The sequence below is a fragment of the Coregonus lavaretus genome (genome assembly GCF_964263955.1).
Source record: "Coregonus lavaretus genome assembly, chromosome: 9".
Lineage (NCBI taxonomy): Eukaryota > Metazoa > Chordata > Actinopteri > Salmoniformes > Salmonidae > Coregonus > Coregonus lavaretus.
In genome coordinates, this window is record NC_139996.1 from 41,864,844 (window position 1) to 41,887,959 (window position 23,116).

The 23,116-nt window shown below is 42.5% G+C and overlaps 1 protein-coding gene across 1 annotated transcript; it reads right to left on the reverse strand.

The window, feature by feature from the left end:
- Positions 1-11,517: 11,517 nt before the first annotated feature.
- On the reverse strand, positions 11,518-22,847 carry LOC311135426 (formin-binding protein 4-like). The gene is made up of 17 exons (XM_084169373.1): positions 22,703-22,847; positions 22,027-22,110; positions 21,159-21,283; positions 20,513-20,693; positions 20,222-20,372; positions 19,976-20,075; positions 19,522-19,848; positions 18,637-18,829; positions 16,699-16,808; positions 16,461-16,565; positions 15,925-16,058; positions 14,709-14,869; positions 14,067-14,341; positions 13,660-13,780; positions 13,191-13,390; positions 12,818-12,975; positions 11,518-12,673 (listed from the first exon to the last, which is right to left on the reverse strand). The coding sequence occupies exons 1-17, from the start codon at positions 22,809-22,811 to the stop codon at positions 12,580-12,582; spliced, it is 2,628 nt and encodes an 875-aa protein (XP_084025499.1). The 5' UTR covers positions 22,812-22,847; the 3' UTR covers positions 11,518-12,579.
- Between the last annotated feature and the right edge of the window lie 269 nt (positions 22,848-23,116).

Below are 23,116 nucleotides of genomic sequence, written 5' to 3' on the forward strand. Positions count from 1 at the left end.
ACTCCCCAAATACAGGTGTGCCAAGCTTGTAGTGTCATACCCAAGAAGACTCAAGGCTGTAATTGCTGCCAAAGGTGCATCAACAAAGTACTGAGTAAAGGGTCTGAATACCTATGTAAATGTGATATTTAATTTCTTTTTTTTTAAGATATACATTTGCAAAAATGTCTACAAACCTGTTTTTGCTTCGTCATTATGGGTTATTGTGTGTAGATTGATTTAAAAAACAATTACAAAAATAATCAATTTTAGAATAAGGCTGTAACATACCAAAATATGGAAAAAGTCAAGTGGTCTGAATACTTTCCGAATGCACTGTATATTATTTTATTTTCAGTTTCACTCGCGACCCCCCAAAACCTCGCAACCCCCACATTGAGAACTATTGATCTATAAGCCATTTATTTAGTCAGTGATTTTCTTCTTTGAGAGAGACACACACTGACACACACGTGGCCAATACTGCAGGTAGCCTAGCAGTTAGAGCGTTGGGACAGTAACTGAAAGGTTGCTTGTTGGAATCCCTAACCCGGCAAGGTGGAAAAATCTGCCATTCTGCCCTTGAACAAGACAGTTAACCCCCACAACTACTCCCCGGGCGCCAATGATGTGGACATCGATTAAAAGCAAATTTATGCTTGCTCTGGCAATGCGTTCCGGAGGCTCCATACAGAGGGTGTGACGCAATTGCGGAGGCCAAATCGAGCTCCGTACCGCATTGCTGTGCGGAGGGCTCCATATAGCTCTGTATGGTTCCACATTAACATGATTGGTTGACGGTAGGTGGGGGCGGGAGGTCCTGTATAAACACAAACTCACTTCCTTAACAACTTCCTTCACAACAGCTCTGCTCTGCTTCGCAAAGCGCAAGAAATATGAATGCTGCTCATTCCGTTCACCAGCTCCGGAGGTCTACGTCACCAGCCTTCTAGGCGTCACTGACCTGGTTCATTACCACCAACCCCGGACTATCTTGTTTCATTACGCACACCTGGTTCCCATTCCCACTGATTAGTATGTGTATATATGTGCCCTCTGTTCCCCATTGTCGATTATTGTCCCATGTCCGTTGGTCTCGTGAGTACATGGTATTACAGTTTACATGCCGAGTAATTGTGCACTTGTTATTACGGGTCTCGTTCCGTGTATTATTTACAGGTTTACACCTCGCTCTTTTGTTTGGGTTACAGCCCTGTGTTATATTATTTATATATATATATATATATATATACAGTTGAAGTCGGAGGTTTACATACACCTTAGCCAAATACATTTAAACTCAGTTTTTCACAATTCCTGACATTTAATCCTAGTAAAAATTCCCTGTCTTAGGTCAGTTAGGAACACCACTTTATTTTAAGAATGTGAAATGTCGGAATAATAGTAGAGAGAATGATTTATTTCCGCTTTTATTTCTTTCATCACATTCCAAGTGGGTCAGAAGTTTACATACACTCAATTAGTATTTGGTAGCATTGCCTTTAAATTGTTTAACTTGGGTCAAACATTTTGGGTAGCCTTCCACAAGCTTCCAACAATAAGTTGGGTGAATTTTGGCCCATTCCTCCTGACAGAGCTGGTGTAACTGAGTCAGGTTTGCAGGCCTCCTTGCTCGCATACGCTTTTTCAGTTCTGTCCACACATTTTCTATAGGCTTGAGGTCAGGGCTTTGTGATGGCCACTCCAATACCTTGACTTTGTTGTCCTTAAGCCATTTTGCCACAACTTTGGAAGTATGCTTGGGGTCATTGTCCATTTGGAAGACCCATTTGCGACCAAGCTTTAACTTCCTGACTGATGTCTTGAGATGTTGCTTCAATATATAATATATCTATTTTGTGAAGTGCACCAGTCCCTCCTGCAGCAAAGCACATCCACAGCATGATGCTGCCACCCTCATGCTTCACGGTTGGGATGGTTTTCTTCGGCTTGCAAGCCTTCCCCTTTTTCCTCCAAACATAGCAATGGTCATTATGGCCAAACGGTTCTATTTTTGTTTCATCAGACCAGAGGACATTTCTCCAAAAAGTACGATCTTTGTCCCCATGTGTACTTGCAAATCGTAGTCTGGCTTTTTTATGGCGGTTTTGGAGCAGTGGCTTCTTCCTTTCTTAGCGGCCTTTCAGGTTATGTCGATATAGGACTCGTTTTACTGTGGATATAGATTATTTTGTACCTGTTTCCTCTTCACAAGGTCCTTTGCTGTTGTTCTGGGATTGATTAGCACTTTTCGCACCAAAGTACGTTCATCTCTAGGAGACAGAACGCATCTCCTTCCTGAGCGGTATGACGGCTGCATGGTCCTATACTGTTTATACTTGCGTACTATTGTTTGTACAGATGAACGTGGTACCTTCAGGCGTTTGGAAATTGCTCCCAAGGATGAACCAGACTTGTGAAGGTCTTCAATTGTTTTTCTGAGGTCTTTGCTGATTTCTTTTGATTTTCCCATGATGTCAAGCAAAGAGGCACTGAGTTTGAAGGTATGCCTTGAAATACATCCACAGGTACACCTCCAATTGACTCAAATTATGTCAATTAGCCTATCAGAAGCTTCTAAAGCCATGACATCATTTTCTGGACCCACTGGAATTTTGATACAGTGAATTATAAGTGAAATAATCTGTCTGTAAACAATTGTTGTACAAATTACTTGTGTCATGCACAAAGTAGATGTCCTAACCAACTTGCCAAAACTATAGTTTGTTAACAAGAAATGTGTGGAGTGGTTGAAAAATGAGTTTTAATGACTCCAACCTAAGTGTATGTAAACTTCCAACTTCAACTGTATGTGTGTGTGTGTTTGTTTTGGGCTTTGTCCTTGTCGTTTTCCATGATGTACCTTATGTTGGGTTGAGTAATAAAAAAAACTATTACGTATTCCTGCGCCTGTCTTCTATCAGTATACAACGTGACAAATGCTCGGACTTCTGCAGAGGCCAATGCAGACTTCGGATTGACCATGCAGAGTCTTTAATAATAATCTATATCGTGCTTTTCATAGAATCTGAAAGCTCTTCAACAGCAAAAAACAAACAAGCAATATATCCTGACAGGTCAACCAATAGAGGCCAAGTCTTTGAAAGCTGCATCCTCCGAAGATGGAGGGTCCATTCATGGCTTGAGCGGAGAGAGCTGGTCAGAGTATGGTAGATGATGGTTATGGAGTCTGCTGATGATCTTGTAGAGGGCAAGCCTGGGAACCAGCCTGAGTCTTATAGCCACTGAATTTATCTTCTACTCTGGGTAGCACCCACTTGGGTGATGTCTCAGCAGCTCTGGGCACCAGAAAGCTCACCTCACAAAGTTCAGAATAGTAGCCAGTCGTCCTCACTACGAACACCCTCCTGCACCTCTCTGATTCAGATGGGTTGAGTTAAATGCGGAAGACACATTTCGGTTGAATGCATTCAGTTGTGCAACTGACTAGGTATCCTCTTTCTTTACCTTTCCATCCCAGCATATTCTGTAGAATTCATAGTATATTATGTATTCCTATTACCCTTCCTCCTTCTTTTAAAATGTGTTTCTATTACTTGGTTGTATTTATGTGTGTGTGTGTGGTGTGTGGCACTGTTGAGGAGAGCCTGTGAGTAAGCATTTCGCTGCAACATTTACGTCCTGTATTCTGGGCATGTGACCAATAAACTTTGATGACAGCCCAGCACTAATTTGCTAAATAAGGCATTTATAAGGTATTATAAGCCAATGGTAACCTATTAGGCATTTATTCAGTATTTGTTCTTCTTTATCTAATAAATGTGTTTATTCATTCACAACTAGGATTGTTGCTGGGCTCAGTATAGGCAGTGTGGTCCCCTGGTCTTCTGGTACCAGAGCCATGAGAAAGGATGCTAGGCTTAGCAAAGACGGCTCAGGGACAAGTGCAGTGGTGGTAGGAAGAAAACAGAGGGAGAGAGACACACAAATGTAATACCAATTCCTTAATATGTAATAGTAATTACCACTAGGGTATGATGTGTGGCTAAAATGCCAGGGCTGAATTTTTGTCCCAGTCCGCCCATGCTTGCCATAACAAAGGGGTTGAATACTTTTTGACTCAAGACATTTCAGCTTTTTATTTTTTATTAATTTGTAAAAAATTATAAAAACTAAATTACACTTTTACATTATGGGGTATTATGTGTAGATCAGTGACACAAAACCTTAATGTAATAAATGTTATTTTCAGGCCATAACACAACAAAATGTGGAAAAATTCAAGGGGTGGGAATACTTTCTGAAGGCACTCTACATATTGGTATGTTTAATCATATAAATAGATACATTATATTATGGTTTTCTTGGTAGCCTATTGGTTTCGTGGTTGTAAATGGAGTAGTATGTATTGGAAACATATTTATGGTAGACTGGCATTGCTTAATTGATTATGTGGGTGTAATTTGATCCACAGAAGTGTATTGTGCCATATCACAACGTGTTGTTGAACTCATGAGTAGCATGATTTTCCAAGTTTGAAGCGGGCTTATAGGCCTATTTATTTGGCAAGACAACTGTGCATAGTTGCATCTCACTGTGGGAGGCTGTAGGCTATGTTTTTTTTTACTGCATTAGTTTACTGTTAATGTAACTAGCCTAAATATACTGTAGATTGTGTCATGTCTTTATCAATCTGATATTTGGTTACTAGGCATACTACTTGGTACTGCTGTTTTGTTCTGTTCATTCATTCGTTGCAGTCGCAGTTGTGTCAGTAGGCTATTCTAAGCCAAACTGCTATTCAGTAGCCTATTTTTGTTTGCATGCATGAATAACTAGGCTACAAGGCTACTTTCAGCATTTAGTTTATATTATTTTGGTAAGACAGCTGTGTGTATGGCTGCATTCACATAGGCTGTTTATAATAGGTAAATTACCCTATCTATCTTGTAGCCTATATTCTTTACAAAACGGCCTTGCTTTGGTGTGTAGGGCGCTGTCCATTGTGCTGATACAGCGCAGCAGAAATACTACAGATTTTGCGCCAACCTACCTGTCACTTCAAAAGCACTCAATGATCTCTGAGTCTCAGCATTTGAACTTTATGTTTATTTTGATATAGTGTGATGTAAGCAGAATTCAATATAATTCCAATGCAAGAACCCCCAAAAAATGTGCCTCCTCATCGATTTCGACTGCCCCCTTAGTCACTTTATCCTGCTGTCGGGTCTGCGTGAGCGGCCTCGGCCATAATGGTCTGTTTAAATCGCCATTCCTAACACACATTGATCTAAGCCAAATCGATCCATTTGAACTATAGACTTGATGCTGGCGACAGGGGATTTACATAGAACCTAGGACATGCACCCTTTGCCATAAATTGTTCAGTGTAATCAACACGAGAACTGTCTACAGTCAATCATTTCAAGGTAGGCCTAAGAGGTTCAAATGGACTTACTTTTCGGGCCTCGTCAGCATCGCCATCCATGCTATAGGCCTAGGCCTACTTCGGTCTCCAAGATGAGCCCGTAAAACATCGTACTTCATCTGAGATCGCCAAAGCTTGAATGCTGCTGAATATTGAACTGCTGGGTTTATAATAGCCCAGGCATAGAAATAAGAATGAATAGAAAGTGCGTCTCCATTCAAGTCAATTATGGCATAATGGGTAGACTGGCAGCCATTTTGATTGTACCCATGCCAGGACGAAAAAGCAGGAAGTGTAGCCTTCAATCTGTGCTGTGATTTGTTGAGTCTGTGATTTGTTTTTTGTAATGTCAACTCAACTGACATTACAAAAAAATACATTCCTTTGCATGAGCCACATCAGTTAGCATCATTTAAATGAACATTCTACATTACCATGGCAATCCAGCATCAGTTGATATAACATTCAAACATACCATGGAAATTATTGCATCACAATACCAGGCAGCCATTGGGAGTGTACCCATGAGTTTACCAGTCTATTGCCAGGGTTAGAGTTCCAAGCCCATTCTATTCATTCTTATTTCTATTAGCCCAGGCCTGCTCCTATTACGATGCAATTTGCAGTCCACATCATTAAGAAGAAATCATAGACCACAGACACTGAGACGCACTATTTTGCTCAAAATAGTGTGTGTAAGCTATACATTACTGTATTTAAACTTGGGATATCGCTTTCCAAATACCCTAAAGTGTTTATCATAGGGAGCGTTCGCCATCTACTCGGAATTCAGAGCACTCTCGTCTGAGTGCGCAGATTTTCTCTCATTTGTGTCTGGAAGTAGCTAGCAAGATAACCAACGTTAGCTTGGGTGCTTGACTGCCGTTGTGAGGTCAGAACGCTCGGATCAATCCTACTCCTCCGCCAGACCGTCCAGTGTGCGCTCTGAACACCCCAAGAGCGGACAATCTGACAACCCTCTGAATTTACAAACGCCCAGAGCGCACTCTGAGCGCAATCTGGCACAATTTGCGAACACACCCTTAGTCCAAAATGTGTAAAGAATAGATCATACTCCACAGACACTAGGACGCGATAGACCGGCGTCCCACTGTGACATACTGGTGGTCCTCTGTAGCTCAGCTGGTAGAGCACGGCGCTTGTAACGCCAAGGTAGTGGGTTCGATCCCCGGGACCACCCATACACAAAAATGTATGCACGCATGACTGTAAGTCGCTTTGGATAAAAGCGTCTGCTAAATGGCATATTATTATTTATTATTTATACTGTAGCTACACAGCTCTGAGACCACCATCAGCAGGGGACGCACAGTCCAAACAAGCATCTCCCCACAATTCCTAAGAAACACGTGCCTCTCCGGTAACCGTCCTCTATTCATTTGAATGTGTTGACAGTTGGAGAAATTGCTTGAGCTGCGCTGAGAATTCGAAAAGTATGGAAGCCAACGGTCAATATTCTAGAACACTGCTGTGCATATGCGTGCATGTTTTGGACAATGATAAACCCTTAAGTGTATGCACAGCAGTGTTCTACAATATTGGACCATTGGCTTTCATACTTTTCCAATTCTCAGCGCAGCTCAAGCAATTTCTCCAACAGTCAACACATTCAAATGTATAGAGGATGAGTACCGGGGAGATGTGTTGATTGGGAATTGTGGGGAGGTGCGCATTCAGACTGTGCTTCCCCCGTGGATAGGAGCCTCCGAGTTTCATAGATGTCACAATGGGACGCCGGGACTATTGTTTTTTAGACAGCTGCAACCTTTAAGGAGTAGGGCATTGAATCAAGGAGTTGGTCTGATGGAAATCTGTGATGTCATCGGCCTCCCCCTTTGCTTGAGGAACAATAAGAGGCACAATAGAGAACAAAAGAGGAAAGGCCCACCCCCCAGTTGTGCTATGTCATGACTTACCTGGACCATTTTACATTTGTCATTTAGCATACGCTCGACTTACAGTTAGTGCATACATTATTTTTAATTATTTTTATACTGGCCCCCCGTGGGAATCGAACCCACAACCCTGGCGTTGCAAACGCCATGCTCTACCAACTGAGCTACCTCCCTGCCTGCCATTCCATCCCCTACCCTTGATGATGCTGGGCCAATTGTGCGCCGCCCCATTGGTCTCCCGGTTGCGGCCGGCTACAACAGCGCCTGGATTCGAACCAGGATCTCTAGTGGCCTTAGACCACTGCGCCACTCGGGAGACGGACCACCTATTGAGATGTGCCTTTTGTTAAAACCTCTTAAGGATCTGACCCTTTTTTTCCATTTTTGCCTAAAATGACATACCCAAATCTAACTGCCTGTAGCTCAGGACCTGAAGCAAGGATATGCATATTCTTGATATCATTTGAAAGGAAACACTGAAGTTTGTGGAAATGTGAAATTAATGTATGAGAATATAACATTAGATCTGGCAAAAGATAATACAAACAAAAAAACATGTTTTCTATTCATTTTTTTGATGCATCATCTTTGAAATGCAAGAGAAAGGCCAGACAGTGATGTACGATTATATATGTAATTTAGATGTCCACCAGATGGCAGCAGTGGGTGTGCAAAGTTTCCGACTGATCCAGTGAGGAATTACATCACTACACAATATTTTGTATCAAGTCTGCCAGGAGTTTTCCCAAATGTGCCGAATTGGTTTTGAAGTACATAACTTCATGCAAAAAAAACATATTGTAAAGTGGTTATCCCACTGGCTATAAGGTGAATGCACCAATTTGTAAGTCGCTCTGGATAAGAGCGTCTGCTAAATGACGTAAATGTAAAATGTAAACAAAAAATGCTATGGTAATATAAAATGTAAGTTTGCACACTCCCAGGAATGTCATTAATGATGGATCATTAGCTTCCCTACAGAAAAGACACTAACCTTCACACATCTAGATGGCCAGGCGGGGTGGGTGTGGAGTCAGAGGTCAAACTGTAGAACCCAGTTCCTACATTTGAATATAAATATTGATTTTTCAAACAAAACTACACTACATTGTATCTCTGGGACCCTCAGGATGACAAATCAGAGCAATATTACTGAATGTAAGTACATTATTTACCTTCAGAGGTGAATGTACCAAACCAATTGCTGTGATGTGTTTTGTTGTTGTGCACTATCCTCAAACAATAGCATGGTATTTTTTTTAGCTGTAATAGCTACTGTAAATTGGACACTGCAGTTAGATTAACAAGAATATAAGCTTTCTGACAATATAAAACATGTCTATGTCCCGGAAAGTTGGCTGTAGTTCACAACACCATTCTAGTCACATATCTTATACTGAGCAACAACCGTTCCGTATAAGGGACACCAATCCCGTAGAGGTTAAGTAAATCAGGTGTTAAGATGTGAAAAGGAGACTGGAATGCCACTAAGGAAAATGTATATTTTCTGACACACACACAAAAAAGCTACGTTTGGTCAGATTTAGATGTGCATATTGGCTATTCTCACAAACACACTTTGAAAGTAAATAAGTGGGCAGAACTCAATTTTGTGTTATTTGATAACAGAAACTTTGAAAGGGAGTGTTTGGTCCCACACTAAAAAAAAAAAACACTTTAAAAACTCTATTGGGCAAAATGCCCCCTGAAGAAGTGTTAAAATCGAGTTTTATTTTATCATTTGAGTAATTGACTCTTAAAGGGATCGTTCACCCAAATTACAAAATGACATTGGTTTCCTTACAATGTAAGCAGTCTATGTATGACAGCAATCCATGCTTTGGTTTAGTTTCCCTGGCTCCGTTTTCAAATGCTAATGTTTTAGCATGTGGCACAAATCCCATGCAAGTCATGATACATATATTAGCATTTCTTTACACCTCATGTTCAAATCATCTATAAGTGGCTTTGTTGAGCTACACAATCAATTCACAATATATCAAGATCCTTTAGGGAAATGTGCAAATGATGCGCGACAAATGCTAATATAGGTACCATGACTTCCATGAGATTTGTACCACAAATGCTAAAACGTTAGCATAGGAAAATTCTGCCACATATAACCATTTATTATTTACATTTTAGTCATTTAGCAGATGCTCTTATCCAGAGCGACTTACAGTTAGTGAGTGCATACATTTTTCATACTGGCCCCCCGTGGGAATCGAACCCACAACCCTGCCGTTGCAAGCGCCATGCTCTACCAACTGAGCTACAGTTTAGTATAAAGTATATGTACTACTGTAAGCTTTGATACACATTGTTTTATCGTTTTTGTTAGTCATACTGCACGATTCCTTGTTTTTGTCATTTTTATTTTTAAGCTTCTGTATTGCCCTCATCTACAGCCAGGTTTCCCAAACTCGTTCCTATCTCCCCACTGGGTGCACGTTTTGGTTTTTGCCCTAGCACTACACAGCTGATTCAAATAACCAACTCATCAAGCTTTGATTATTTGAATCAGCTGTGTAGTGCTACGGCAAAAACCAAAACGTGCACCCAGGAGGGCCCCCAGGACCAAGTTTGGGAAACCATGGTCAACAGCATACTACGATTCCCAGGGTGCATTTCGTCTCCCATGGTGCAATGCTCCGCCTAGTTAGCCTGCAGTTAGCTTAGCTAGCTACCAAGCCCAGATTAAGTTTGTCTAAATACAGTATATTGCTTGTCATAAATTATGAGTGCATTTCACATTACTTTTAGGTTTTAAATATATGACGCTTGCATGAATGTCATGCTGAATAATTGCTAATTTCATTGTCATCAATCAAGTGCAATACACTAAAGAACAATACACTAAATAACAGCAGTTTCAACTTAGCGACTGTCCTAAACAGTCCAAACATGTAACCAAAGACAGTAACATTAAGATAGGCAGAAACTGCTTCTCCAATTAAATCTCTGATCACACTTGTAGACGTCATAACAACGTTGGCTAGCAAAGCTCACGCGCAGAAACACGTCATCGGGTCGACTGGTCGTCTCGCGCCGAACTGCCCATGTGCAGGCAGTCCTTCGATATAAAGTTGTTTTTGACTCAAATGAAAACGCGTCAGTGTCATTTTCACGAGGTTGTGAAGTAATAACATGTTCAACTACTTAAGATATTGGCTCGAATTCAGGTTCTGCCTTTAGATTTAGACAAAATGAAAAACTAAAATAAGTATTTTTCTGCTTCGTTGTTTCGCAAGCGTTCACGGAAGTCTTGCGATGTTGTGCCTCTTAGTTTAGAAACTCGGATGTAACATTAGGCCTTTTAGAAGAACACAATATTTATAACATTTACAGGAATCCTAGTCTCTCCGCACCAAAGACACACGCTAAGTTATCAATGATAGCTAAGTAGCTAAACCTGATGCATCTGAAATACAGCCTCAGCGACTGTCCAAGCAAACAAACACTGGAGGCCTATTGGAACTAATAAAAAGTATGAAGTTTACAAGTAATTAAATACAAAATATAAAGGCTATTTGGGAAAGGGCACAATGGCTGCAACTTCGGTCGGTGGTGGTGAGAGTGGTTTTGCCTAATGGAACCATAGGCGTTTGAGCCTTGAACAAGAGAAAAATATTGGAGTAACTACTCTCATTCTACAGGTTTTTGAGCATCTATTTAATATATGTTAGATTAAGACATCCAGAGCAACACATAGCTGGGAGTTCCAATATGATCAGGAAACTAGACGGGTTATATAGATCGCTGAAAATGACTGTCAATCATTTCTTGTGTTAGTCATCTCAGGGATCCAACTTGAAAATGTAGCAGAAGCTATTTCCGGTTTAGCTCCTCACTAGTCTATAGACATGAAATCATAAAATTACACTACAACTGTGTAGGACATCACTAAATCATAGTAACCCACATTTAAAAAGTGGCGGAGTTGTCCTTTAGCATTAGAAAAAAAAGGGTCAGGGACCAATGGAGACTCACTATCCACACCTCCCTCTAAACCACACCTTCATGAAGAAAATTGCCAAAACTCTAATAAATAAAAAAATGGCAGTGAAAGCAAAGATCCAAGTCATTACTTTAAATAAGTTGTTCTTGCTTTTAAATGAGTTTTGCTCTGGCAAATGTTTTGTTGCTTTTAACATTTTGTTTACAGATCTACAAATGTAGCTTTTGATTTCTCTCTCAACATCATTTCACTTTTCCTCATTCTTTACATTCAACTTAATTTTTCCATGTTCACGATTTATTTTATTTTGAATTCAATACTTAAGGCGTGAAATTGACCCCATATTTTTTCCCCAAACAATATACAATTGTGTTGCATTCCCTCCCCACAACATCGTAATAAACATCAAGGGCATTTTACTAAGACATATGCAATGTACACAGCTGAAAAACTGCTCCCAAAAACACTGGACACTCGCCTTGCCACCAAACTAGTCTTGATGATTTTCAGCAAAGGGAAATAACTAAATTTGAAAATATATTTATGCAAATAGTATGATATGAAAAATCAATTGGCACATTTGTATTATTGGCATGTCATCATGCATTTCTGTAAACTCTGGACATGGAGAAAAAAGACAGAAATAGTGGGCTGGGAAGTGGGTTGCTTGGTCGTTTTACCTACTGGCTTTACTTGAAAAATGTGTGCAGAGAAAAGTGTTGCAATGAAGCAGTTTCCACTATTGGGCCATGTGATAACGCACTTGTATACGCCATTTAAAAGATCCTATCTTGAGTCAGAAAACAAGAAAATCAGACAGGATATGTTGAGGGTATACCATGAATAAACAAAAAGTACTATCAGTCACTATAGTTGAAGCATCCAACTGAATATGGACCAGAGTTATTAGGAAGGTGTTATTCATCATAGTTTATGAAATGGGCAAGGTCAAAACAACATACAAAGAGTTGATCTCCACTATAAAACAAAGGTTCAGAAACTACAGCAATCTTAGCAGTGCCAAACGTTTGACAGAAAACAGCATTTATGCTTTAAACAGGTAAAGGAGAGAGGGAGGCTTGGTAGGGGAGTCTCCAGGGTAACATGTAAAAACAATAGTGGGGTTTACAGCGAATAAAAAATTAAAAAGAACATTCAAACCCATCCAATGTATTCATCCAAGATATGAGACGCTTTTCAAACCGTTTCAAAATGACAGTGAAAGCGTAAAAAGTGCACATAGTCCACTGATTCTTATCCAGCGTTTGGAGTAAGGGTTTAGGGGAGGATGGTGTGTGTGTGTGTGTATATATAATGTGTGTGGAGCGGAGTGTGTGTTACGTGCTCTTCATCATCTTCCTCTTCTTCAACATCCTCTCTCGCCAGTCATCAGGTAAAGCCTCGAAGTTTGCATTCTTTCCAGCTTTTCCCCTGCAATCCAATAGATAAAGTAGTAGAAACAGATTATTTTCACTTAAAACATTATTAGAAGTTGTTAAAATATACAAATGTATTAGAAGTTGTCCCCATCAGAAAAATTGTTTGCAATCACAGTAGTTCAGGGGAAGCTCTTACGTGAGTAGCTGCTGCTGTTTCCACTCCTCGATGCCCCTCTTGTTGAGCTGGTCCCTGTCCTCGTCACTAGAACTAGACTTCTCCTCCTCGTCCAGTTCCTTCTGGATGCTCTGCCACTTCTTCACAAGGGACGGCATCTTCGTCTTGCTCTTCTTCGACTGGACACAGCAACCAGGGATGTGGGGAAGGGGAATAAAGGAGACAGTGGGAGATCGTAATTTAAGAGCTTCACTCTGGTTCGAATCAACTAGGGGAAAGCTTTCAATTGAAATATTTATTACATTGAATTAGACAGTGCCAATCTTTCACCATCCTTTTTCCTTATCAATGCATTGAACAGATGCCATTGTATATGAAAATCAAAGACACCCACCTTATCCTTCTTCAGTTTCTTGGTCTTGTCCGTGGGCAGTGTTTTAAGCCCTGTGGGGTCCAAGGCATTGGGGGGCTGAGTGGGGGGTAGCGGGGGGCGGGTTGGGGGAGGTGGGAGAGGTGGGGCCACAGGTTCAGAAGGCAGTGGAGGAGCAGCTACCGCAGACACACCCCAGTAGACCGCTCCTGACATCACAGGGGCTGAGGACACAGAAAGGAACACAAAAGTCAACTATTTGGTACAAGCATTAGTTTTCAAAGTGATCACAAGGTTTGCAATTAAACAGCCAAACACCTATACCGAGATACACTAGGGTCCTACATCTCCCATCAGAAAAAGTATTAAATCACAGTAATGTAGTACAGGTCTGTGAAAGTTCTCATCATTGAGAGTCCTGCTACTTCAAGAATCATGTTAACATGAAAACCAGCAGGCACACAGACTCGATGATGATATCATGGCTTTTTACCTGCGGTGGTCTGTGTGTAGAGGATGGCGCTGCTGCCGATGGTTACTGCCTTGGTCAGCTGACCTGCTCCTGAAGCCTTGCGTTTCTGACCCTTACCCAGGGAAGCTGTAGACTCCACAACCTGAGAGGAGAAAGACAAGCTTACAGTGAAAGCTTATGCTAATTTCCAACAAAATGCTTGCTATGCACGTCTCCCATCAGAAAAAAATGGTTTGCAATCACAGTAATTCAGAACAGGTCTGTGAAAGTTAACATAGAGTCATGTTAACATAAAAACCAGCAGGCCCACTGACTGGCACTTGACAACTGCTGGACTAGGAGGTCATCTAGAAAGTGTGCTTGGTTAGTCTATTCACAAGACTACTGAGATGAGACTTGAGGTCTGGATGAGTAGAATGGTCTCATACCTTCATGCTGCCAACGCCCAGGAGGAGGGGAGGCTCTGTTCCAGGTGCTGGAGGCTCACTGTCATCATCCTCCATCTCTACCTCCTCAATCTCTCCATCATCCTCCTCCAGGGGAGGAGGAGGGGGCGGGGGAGGCGACTCTGGGGGTGGAGGGGGAGGCAGGGGGATGTCGGACGGGGGAGGGGGCTGGTCAGGGGGAAGTGGGGGCTGAGGCACAGACCAATAAGAGGGAAGGCCAGGCTGAGTGGGGATGATGGGTGAGAAGACTGAAGCTCCTGCAATATGATAGAAAATTTATAAAATGTACCCATTTTCTGTCTCAGAAGGGAGAAGTGAGTAAGGTTCACCAAATACTGACTAGTTAGTAACATATGACCGTGGCAGATTCCATAGCGCAAGACCTGTTAGTTAGTTACTGGAAGCCTAATGCTCTATGCATGTCCGTCTCCCTTCAGTAAAATAGTTTGCAATCAGAGTCTTTCAGTACAGGTCTGTGAAAGTTCTCATCATTGAGTCACGCAACTACCCAACTAGTGTGGTTTCAAGGCCAAGCGATTAATCTGGACCTATAGATACAGAGGATGTCAATCAGGAGAACATAAGGGAATTTTAAGAGAACAGTGAGGGGTCCTGAGGACTGACCTGCGAGCCCACCAGCGGGTACGGGCGGGGGTTTGGGTTCCCCCTGTATGGACAACTTGGTTTCCAGTCCTTCCTCCTCCTCCTCTTCCTCTTCCTCAGCTGGGAAGTCCCACTGGGAGGCACTGGTGCGGTCGTTGGTGTAGAAATACCGCCTGTGCTCTCTAGAAGGAGGGAGAACAGAGATACAAGGCAGAGTCTCAACAGCTGGCCTTATAACTGGCTGAGTCGTAGTATACCCTGGGCGAGGGGGGGACTGCCCCGTAGGGGGCAGGAGAGGGGGAATATTGGGCTGGACAGCCAGGTTAGCCATCCAGGAGAAGAGCCAGATTGGATCGGGATGTGGGACATTGATGGGGAACCCACCTTAACTCTCACAAAACCAAATCAACAAACCCAAAAAACTATCGGCTTGGGTCCTGCAAAGTTGATCATCAAAGCAGTGTTCAGATGTTCAGAGTAATGATCCACATAATGGTTGTCATGACAACATACTCACAGACAACCTTCAGACAACCTTTTGCCCCCCAAACATAGATAGATGCCAAAGAGAGACAGCAGTCATCAACTCAACAACCAAAGGCATGAAAAAAACAGTATTTATATTTTTTTACATCAGAAATATCTATACATTCACTCAATCAAGGAATAAAAACAGGAAACGTATGAAATAGAGTTGGTCTGACCTGCTGGGTCCTCGTCAACGCTCCGTCTTCGCTTTAACTGATGTTGTTTTTGACACTCCTCGTTTCCGGGGCTTCAATCTGTCACTCATTTCGCCCAGCAATGCATTCTGGGGGCTGTAGTCCTGTAAAGTGCAAAGCTCTCGCACACAACCACCTTCCTAGCTACCGTACCCCCGTTCCACTGACTGGACCCCCAAAACAGTCTACAGAGGGCCCCCCAAAGACAAGAGCCATAGTCTGGGCTATGGGTGGACAGGACAGGGTTCCCGTCTCTGCATCTGGTGGTATAGTGTTAGGGGATCAAGCTGGCCTGAATGGCTGCTCCCTTATTACCACTGACACTGCAGAGTGCCAGCATTGCATCACAGAAACCTTGAGGGTCTGTCTCTGTTTCATTTTATCCACTGGGATTGGTTAAGATCACCCTCATATCAGGTTAAAAAGGTGGCGACCCCAGCTCTGAGAGGGTTGTGGTCACACTGGGTTTGGGGGGGGGGGGGTGTTTAGAGATGTTAAAGGTAAGGAGCGCGTACCTGTCCCAGTGGCAGGACCAGCCTTTAGGGGCGGCGTTAAGTTCGTAATGTTTTATGTGCTCGGCGGCTTCCTGCAGCCTGCGGCGGAGATAGATCCCGTTCAGAGCCCCCTCCCGCCAATCAGCGATCCTCGTCTGAGAGAAGGATGGGTAGAGAGAAGGGAGAACAATGTAAAAAATAAAAATCTCCCATCAGAATGATCACTTGCAATTGCAGTCATTCAGTACAGATTGTTTCTATTTACAGTATATGGTTCTTTTATTTTATTTTTTATAACCATTTTAATTATTTTATTTTATTTAGTCCTGCATGTTGGAGCTCAAAGCTGTACCCTGCAATCACACCTGTGACCCTGTACATGTGACTATTAAAAACGGTGAATCTGAATCATGTCTGTGAAAGTTCTCACCATTCAGAGTCATGCAGCTAGCTAACTAGTGTGGTTTCGAGGCCAAGAGAATATAATCTGGACCTGAAGATATAGGCTTTCACTGTGACTGGGGGTAAGCTACAAAAACAGGTCATGGTCATCTCACCTCAGTCTGTAACAGAAGCAGCTGGAAGTTAGAGATGGTTTTCTTGTTGATCCCTAAGAACTCCATCTTGCTTGTTAAGGTGTTGGCCAGTTCCCCGATCTGAAACTGATCATTCAAAACACAATTTCTTAAAAATTTGTTATCCACCAGTTATTTTATCACTCATGAGTAGGCCCAGGGTTTTTCCTGCTCAGGCCCTACTACTGAGAGTTAAATTGGTGTGTGAGTTGTTCAGTACCTTGAGCTCTGGAGTTTCCACCTCCTCTTTTGGTGACACTTTGGTTAATGTTTTGTCCCCGGTCTCCTTCTCCAGCTCTTCCCCGGCCTTCTCAGGGACATTGGAATGTGCTGTAAGACACACAAGAGGACTAGTACTAAGATGACGCCTACACCGATACATAAAGTTGAAGTCGGAAGTTTACACTTAGGTTGGAGTCATTGAAACTCATTTTTCAACCACTCCACACATTTTTTGTTAACAAACTATAGTTTTGGCAAGTTGGTTAGGACATCTACTTTGTGCATGACACAAGTCATTTTTCCAACAATTGTTTACAGACAGATTATTTCACTTATAATTCACTGTATCACAATTCCAGTGGGTCAGAACTTTACATAAACTAAGTCGACTGTGCCTTTAAACAGCTTGGAAAATTCCAGAAAATGATGTCATGGCTTTAGAAGCTTCTGATAGGATAATTGACATCATTTGAGTCAATTGGAGGTGTACCTGTGGATGTTTTTCAAGGCATACCTTCAAACTCAGTGCCTTTTTGCTTGACATCATGGGAAAATCAAAAGAAATCAGCAAAGACCTCAGAAAAACAATTGTAGACCATCACAAGTCTGGTTCATCATTGGGAGCAATTTCCAAACGCCTGAAGGTACCATGTTCATCTGTACAAACAATAGTACGCAGGTATAAACAGTATGGGACCACGCAGCCGTCATACCGCTCAGGAAGGAGACGCGTTGTCTCCTAGAGATGAACGTACTTGGTGTGAAAAGTGCAAATCAATCCCAGAACAACAGCAAAGGACCTTGTGAAGATGCTGGAGGAAACAGGTACAAAATAATCTATATCCACAGTAAAACGAGTCCTATATCGACATAACCTGAAAGGCCGCTCAGAAAGGAAGAAGCCACTGCTCCAAAACCGCCACAAAAAAGCCAGACTACGGTTTGCAACTGCACATGGGGACAAATATGGTACTTTTTGGAGAAATGTCCTCTGGTCTGATGAAACAAAAATAGAACTGTTTGGCCATAATGACCATCGTTATGTTCTGAGGAAAAGGGGGGTTGCTTGCAAGCCGAAGAACACCATCCCAACCGTGAAGCACAGGGGTGGCAGCATCATGCTGTGGGGGTGCTTTGCTGCAGGAGGGACTGGTGCACTTCACAAAATAGATGGCATCATGAGGAAGGAAAATTATATGGATATAATGAAGCAACATCTCAAGACATCAGTCAGGAAGTTAAAGCTTGGTCACAAATGAGTCTTCCAAATGGACAATGACCCCAAGCATTCATCCAAAGTTGTGGCAAAATGGCTTAAGGACAACAAAGTCAAGGTATTGGAGTGGCCATCACAAAGCCCTGACCTCAATCCTATAGAAAATCTGTGGGCAGAACTGAAAAAGCGTGTGCGAGCAAGGAGGCCTACAAACCTGACTCAGTTACACCAGCTCTGTCAGGAGGAATGGGCAAAAATTCATCCAACTTATTGTGAGAAGCTACCCGAAACATTTGTACCCAAGTTAAACAATTTATAGGCAACGCTACCAGATACTAATTGAGTGTATGTAAACTTCTGACCCACTGGGAATGTGATGAAAGAAATAAAAGCTGAAATAAATCTCTACTATCATTCTGACATTCTTAAAATAAAAGTGGTGATCCTAACTGACCTAAGACAGGGAATTTTTACTAGGATTAAATGTCAGGAATTGTGAAAAACTGAGTTTAAATGTATTTGGCTAAGGTGTATGTAAACTTCCGACTTCAACTGTACATTTATATGACAGAGTTGGTCTATGCAGCATATCAGATCAGAAGTCCTAGAGAAGTGTTTACATCTTAGGATGAACCACATCAGAACAATATAATGATGTAATCTGCACAGAATTTGTGTATCTGGACCAGATCGCACCCTAACTGTTCTCCAGACACTCACTTGTGTCGGGGTCTTCCCGTGTATCGGAGCCTCTGCTGTTTGAGTCGGGGCTGGCTGCTCTGAGGAAGGCTGTCTTCCACTTGGCCTTCTTCAGGAGCAGGCTACAGGGCTCGGGGGCCTCCTGACTTGCCTCAGAACAGGGGCTGGAGCCCCCCGCACTGCCATCACCCTCCTCCAACGCCCGCAACTCAGCCTAGAGGGACAAAAAGAAGACAAATGTTCATGTTCGAGTCACACTATTAATTCTGCATGTATTTCATTGTGTCGACATTCTGGTCTGTGACTTTTTCAAAAGAGTCACAATATACAATATTTTGGACAACTTCATAGTTGAACCCCCTTTGCCCTTAGAACAGCCTCAATTCATCAGGGCATGGACTCTACAAGGTGTCGGAAGCTTTCCACAGGGATGCTGGACATGTTGATTCCAATGCTTCCCACAGTTGTGTCAAGTTGGCTGGATGTCCATTGGGTGGTGGACCATTCTTGATACACATGGGACACTGTTCAGCGTGAAAAACCCAGCAGCGTTGCAGTTCTTGACACAAACCGGTGCACCTGGCACCTACTACCATACCCCGTTCAAAGGCACTTAAATATTGTGTCTTGCCCATTCACCCTCTGAATGGAACACATGCACAATCCATGTCTCAAAAAAATCCTTTAACCTGTCCCCTCCCCTTCATCTACACTAAATTAAGTAGATTTAACAAGTGACATCAATAAGGGATCATAGCTTTCACCTGGATTCATCTGGTTAGTCTATGTCATGGAAAGAGCAGGTGTCCTTAATGTTTTGTATACTCAATGTATAAACTCACTTGAAAGAGTTGTCAATTTCAACATCTCTGGTTTAATAAAGTATGAATAAAAACATAAGCTGACCTTTTTCCTCTCCAGAGCCAGCTCCAGCTCCATGGTGTCCTCCTCCGTCTCCTCTTCCTCAGAGTTCTCCTCAGACTGGTTCCTGCTGCGCTGGTCTCTCAGGGGGTGCGTGGGGGTGTCTGGCTCATTCAGGGGGGGAGCGGGGGACCCTGGCAAGCCATCCTCCAGGCTGTTCTCCTTCTCCTCCAACCCTCCCACCAGCATCTTCCTCCACTTCTCCTCTGCTTCTTTCACCTCTGCAGGGATGAGGGGACCGAGGAGGGAGGCGGCCACACCATGACGCTCCTCTTCTTCACTGGTCAGGGCAACCACGCTCTCCATCACCTCCTGTCAGAGGAAAGGCACACAGAGTCATAGACATACACACACACTTCCGCCAACAAATGGACAGTTGAGTACTTTGTTTGGATTCACACCGAATCATTGAGAGCACAAAAATACTCAAATAACTCACCTTCATTTTTGTCTTAGATGTCAGGGCACTGACAGCAGTGGAGTGTTGTTCAACATGGTAACCTGCACTCTGTGTAGCGCCGTTGCCATTGACTGTTGAGCTACAGGGGATAAAATATAAAAGAGGTCAAATCTTCAACTCTAAGTAGAAAATACACATTTCAGAGTCTTGCTGTAAAATACAAATCCACTTGTGTATGACTAACATTTGTATATTATTATGTAGTACCATCCATTAACGCCTCACCTGTCTGCGTACTGCTGCAGGCCCTGCACCTGGTGGGCCAAGTAGTAAGGCAGCTGCCAGGCCACCTCATTGGTCTGAGTGTTCCAGTAGTAGTAACAACCTGTATTGTCATCCCACACCTCCTGCCAGTCACCCATCTCCAATCCGCCAACTGGCGGACAGGAAACACAAATAAGGAAGGAACTCCAGTTCTTTAAAAGCGCACACTTAACACATCACAAACAATGGCTAGGCTAACTGCTACTTCTCAGGTAAGTTCTGCAATTTATGAAATACAACAAAACCGGTCACCTCCAGCTAGTGAAGTATGGGTATCATACTGGAAGTCTGCCCCAGTGCTCTCCGGCTCTGTCCCTGTCTCAGAGGCATGTTGCTGGGCTTTGGGTTCTGGACGTGGTGGTGTCGGGGCTGGGGCCGACAGATCCCCTGTGGGCTCCTCTGAACACGGCTGTGTGGTGATGGCATCAATTTCCTATTGGGGGGGGGGGGGCAGTGATTAAATTAGGTTGTTGAAGGACACCACCTGTCTAAAGACATTATGAACAAAGCAGGGAAATACAGGCCTACATGAGACAATTGCAGGTGTATAGCAAGACAACTAGGAAAAGAGCCCTGATATCACCCTAATATTGTAGAAAAATAAGGAAGAGGATGATTTAAAAAATATATAAATTATTTGAATCTTCCAAGTTCCAATACAGTTACAAAACCTAAGACATAAAACGATGGGTTGAAAGTTAAAAGGGATGTCAAGTTATATTTTCCTCAGTGAGAAGCTATTTCAAGACGGTGTGCAGAGAAGGATTTACAGTACCAATGTCAGTGATACAGAGTTTTACGAAAACATAAACAGGTCATCACATCGCTGAGAGGTAGGAACACAGCCGATTGAGAAAAGACCATGAAACAAACAGAAATAAAGTATTGTTATACTGACGGCCATGAAGTTGGCGAGTATGTCTGCAGACTGGTTGTGTTGTGTCCTGATGGTGGGAGGCTGCGAGTTTGTATCCTCTTCTTCATCATCACTGTCCTCATAGGCCCCCAGGAGGGACAGACCCTCTGGGGAGAAACAACAAACTTTTAAGGTAATGCACTGTTTGTAGGCAACCATGCTTGTGTGCGTGATTAGTAACCTGAGACCTGAAGACATCTTGTGTTACCCCTCCCAGATAATGCATAGGCTTGAGCTCAGCTAGCCAAGTACATCTCAACTCCACTATACCACATCTGCGGAGTTGAGTGCAGACGAGATTTGAGTGAACCTATGACTCCTTTGTCACCGTGCAGTCGATACTTTAAAAATTATTAATTCTTACACCCTTACTGTGTACCTATGTTTGTCCTCTGTTGCGTGTGTTTACTGAAATCCATACCTTTTAATAAAACAGTAACTAAATAAAACCACTGACTCTTTCCTCTTTGTGATTAAATCGGAACATGCATTCGCGCTCACTTGCCATTAGAGCAACAGCAACACGGAAACAATCGGTGGTTATATTAACGTTTTGTAAATAAAGAAAGGCACGCAACAGAGGGCAAACCTATGTACATGGTAAGGGTGTAAGAATCTACATTTTTTAAGTTGACTGCACAGCTACTCGAGCCAGAGGTTCACTCCAAAAACTATTGCGCTCAACTCCGTGGATGTGGTATCGTGGAGTTGAGATATAGGTACTTATGCTAGCTAGAGCTCAGCAGGATGACAGTTATGGCAGGAGACCCAGGTTCGAACCCAGTCGTTCACGAGTTCACACAAGCTTGCAAACAAACGGGTATATGAACAAAGTTATGGCTTATCTTACCTGTGGCCTTAACTGCGGGGATCATCATTTCTGTGGTTACTTCTCTCAGAAAACTGTATCCATCACCGTTACCTTCATGTTCGTCTGCAAAACAGGCATCAATGCAATTGTCAAAGTAGCTAAATAATGATTATGTAGTTAGATATGTGGTCTGGATTCACAATTAACAGTTAGCTAACGTTACCATTGATATGCCTAGCTAGTTGTACCCAATTTTCTCACCGTGGTAGTTAGCTGGTTTAGGCATTGCCATTGCAGCGTTTGTTCACGAAATCAACAGGCCGCGCGCCACTAACTCGCTCTTTCACCAATATGTTAACATGCTAGCTGGCTAGGCTAACTAGCTAACGCTGTTTAGAAACCGAGAAACACCTCAAAAATAAATACATAGCATTTGGTATACATTGTTTCGAAAACAGCAACCAGTTATTTAAATATAGTGATCAAGTCAAGCAATGCATATATTTCCGGAAAATAAGTAACTAACGTAGCCAGCTACATTTTCAACAACTAGCTAGATAGGCTACGTCACCGGCGAGGCCAATGAGTTAACGTTAGGCTGGCTGGCTAGCTAGCTACTTTCTCTTCAGTGTTGATCAGTAGAAAAATGGGCCCGATTTTGAACGAATCAGCCACCAACCGTAAACTACAACATAAAATATGATGGTGTTTTTACCTTCGGAACCTAAAGCGTCTTCTCTTCCACCGACGGTCCCGCTTCGAGGTGGGGAAAGTTGGAGTATTGTTCTGCGTCCTCCTGTTCCTGTGCGAGTTTTCTTTCTCATCGCTGGTCTGTGTAGCGCGATGCACTATCCCATGGAGCCAAGGAGTTGCTGCTTGTACCGTTGAAAAAAATATATACTATCCACATCCGGTGTCAAAGGGAGGGGATGATTTATAAAAAATCGTATATATGTTTTTGTATCTTGTATAATTAGCATAACATCACAGTTGCAATGCTGTTTTATAAGACAATTTGTGTATTTCTTATATTGCTATTGCATGTGTATAGGGAACATCATAAGGAAGTCCTGTAGGCATTGTCTCCAGTACACAGTAGTATATTTGATCAATTTAATTTGTGAATAAT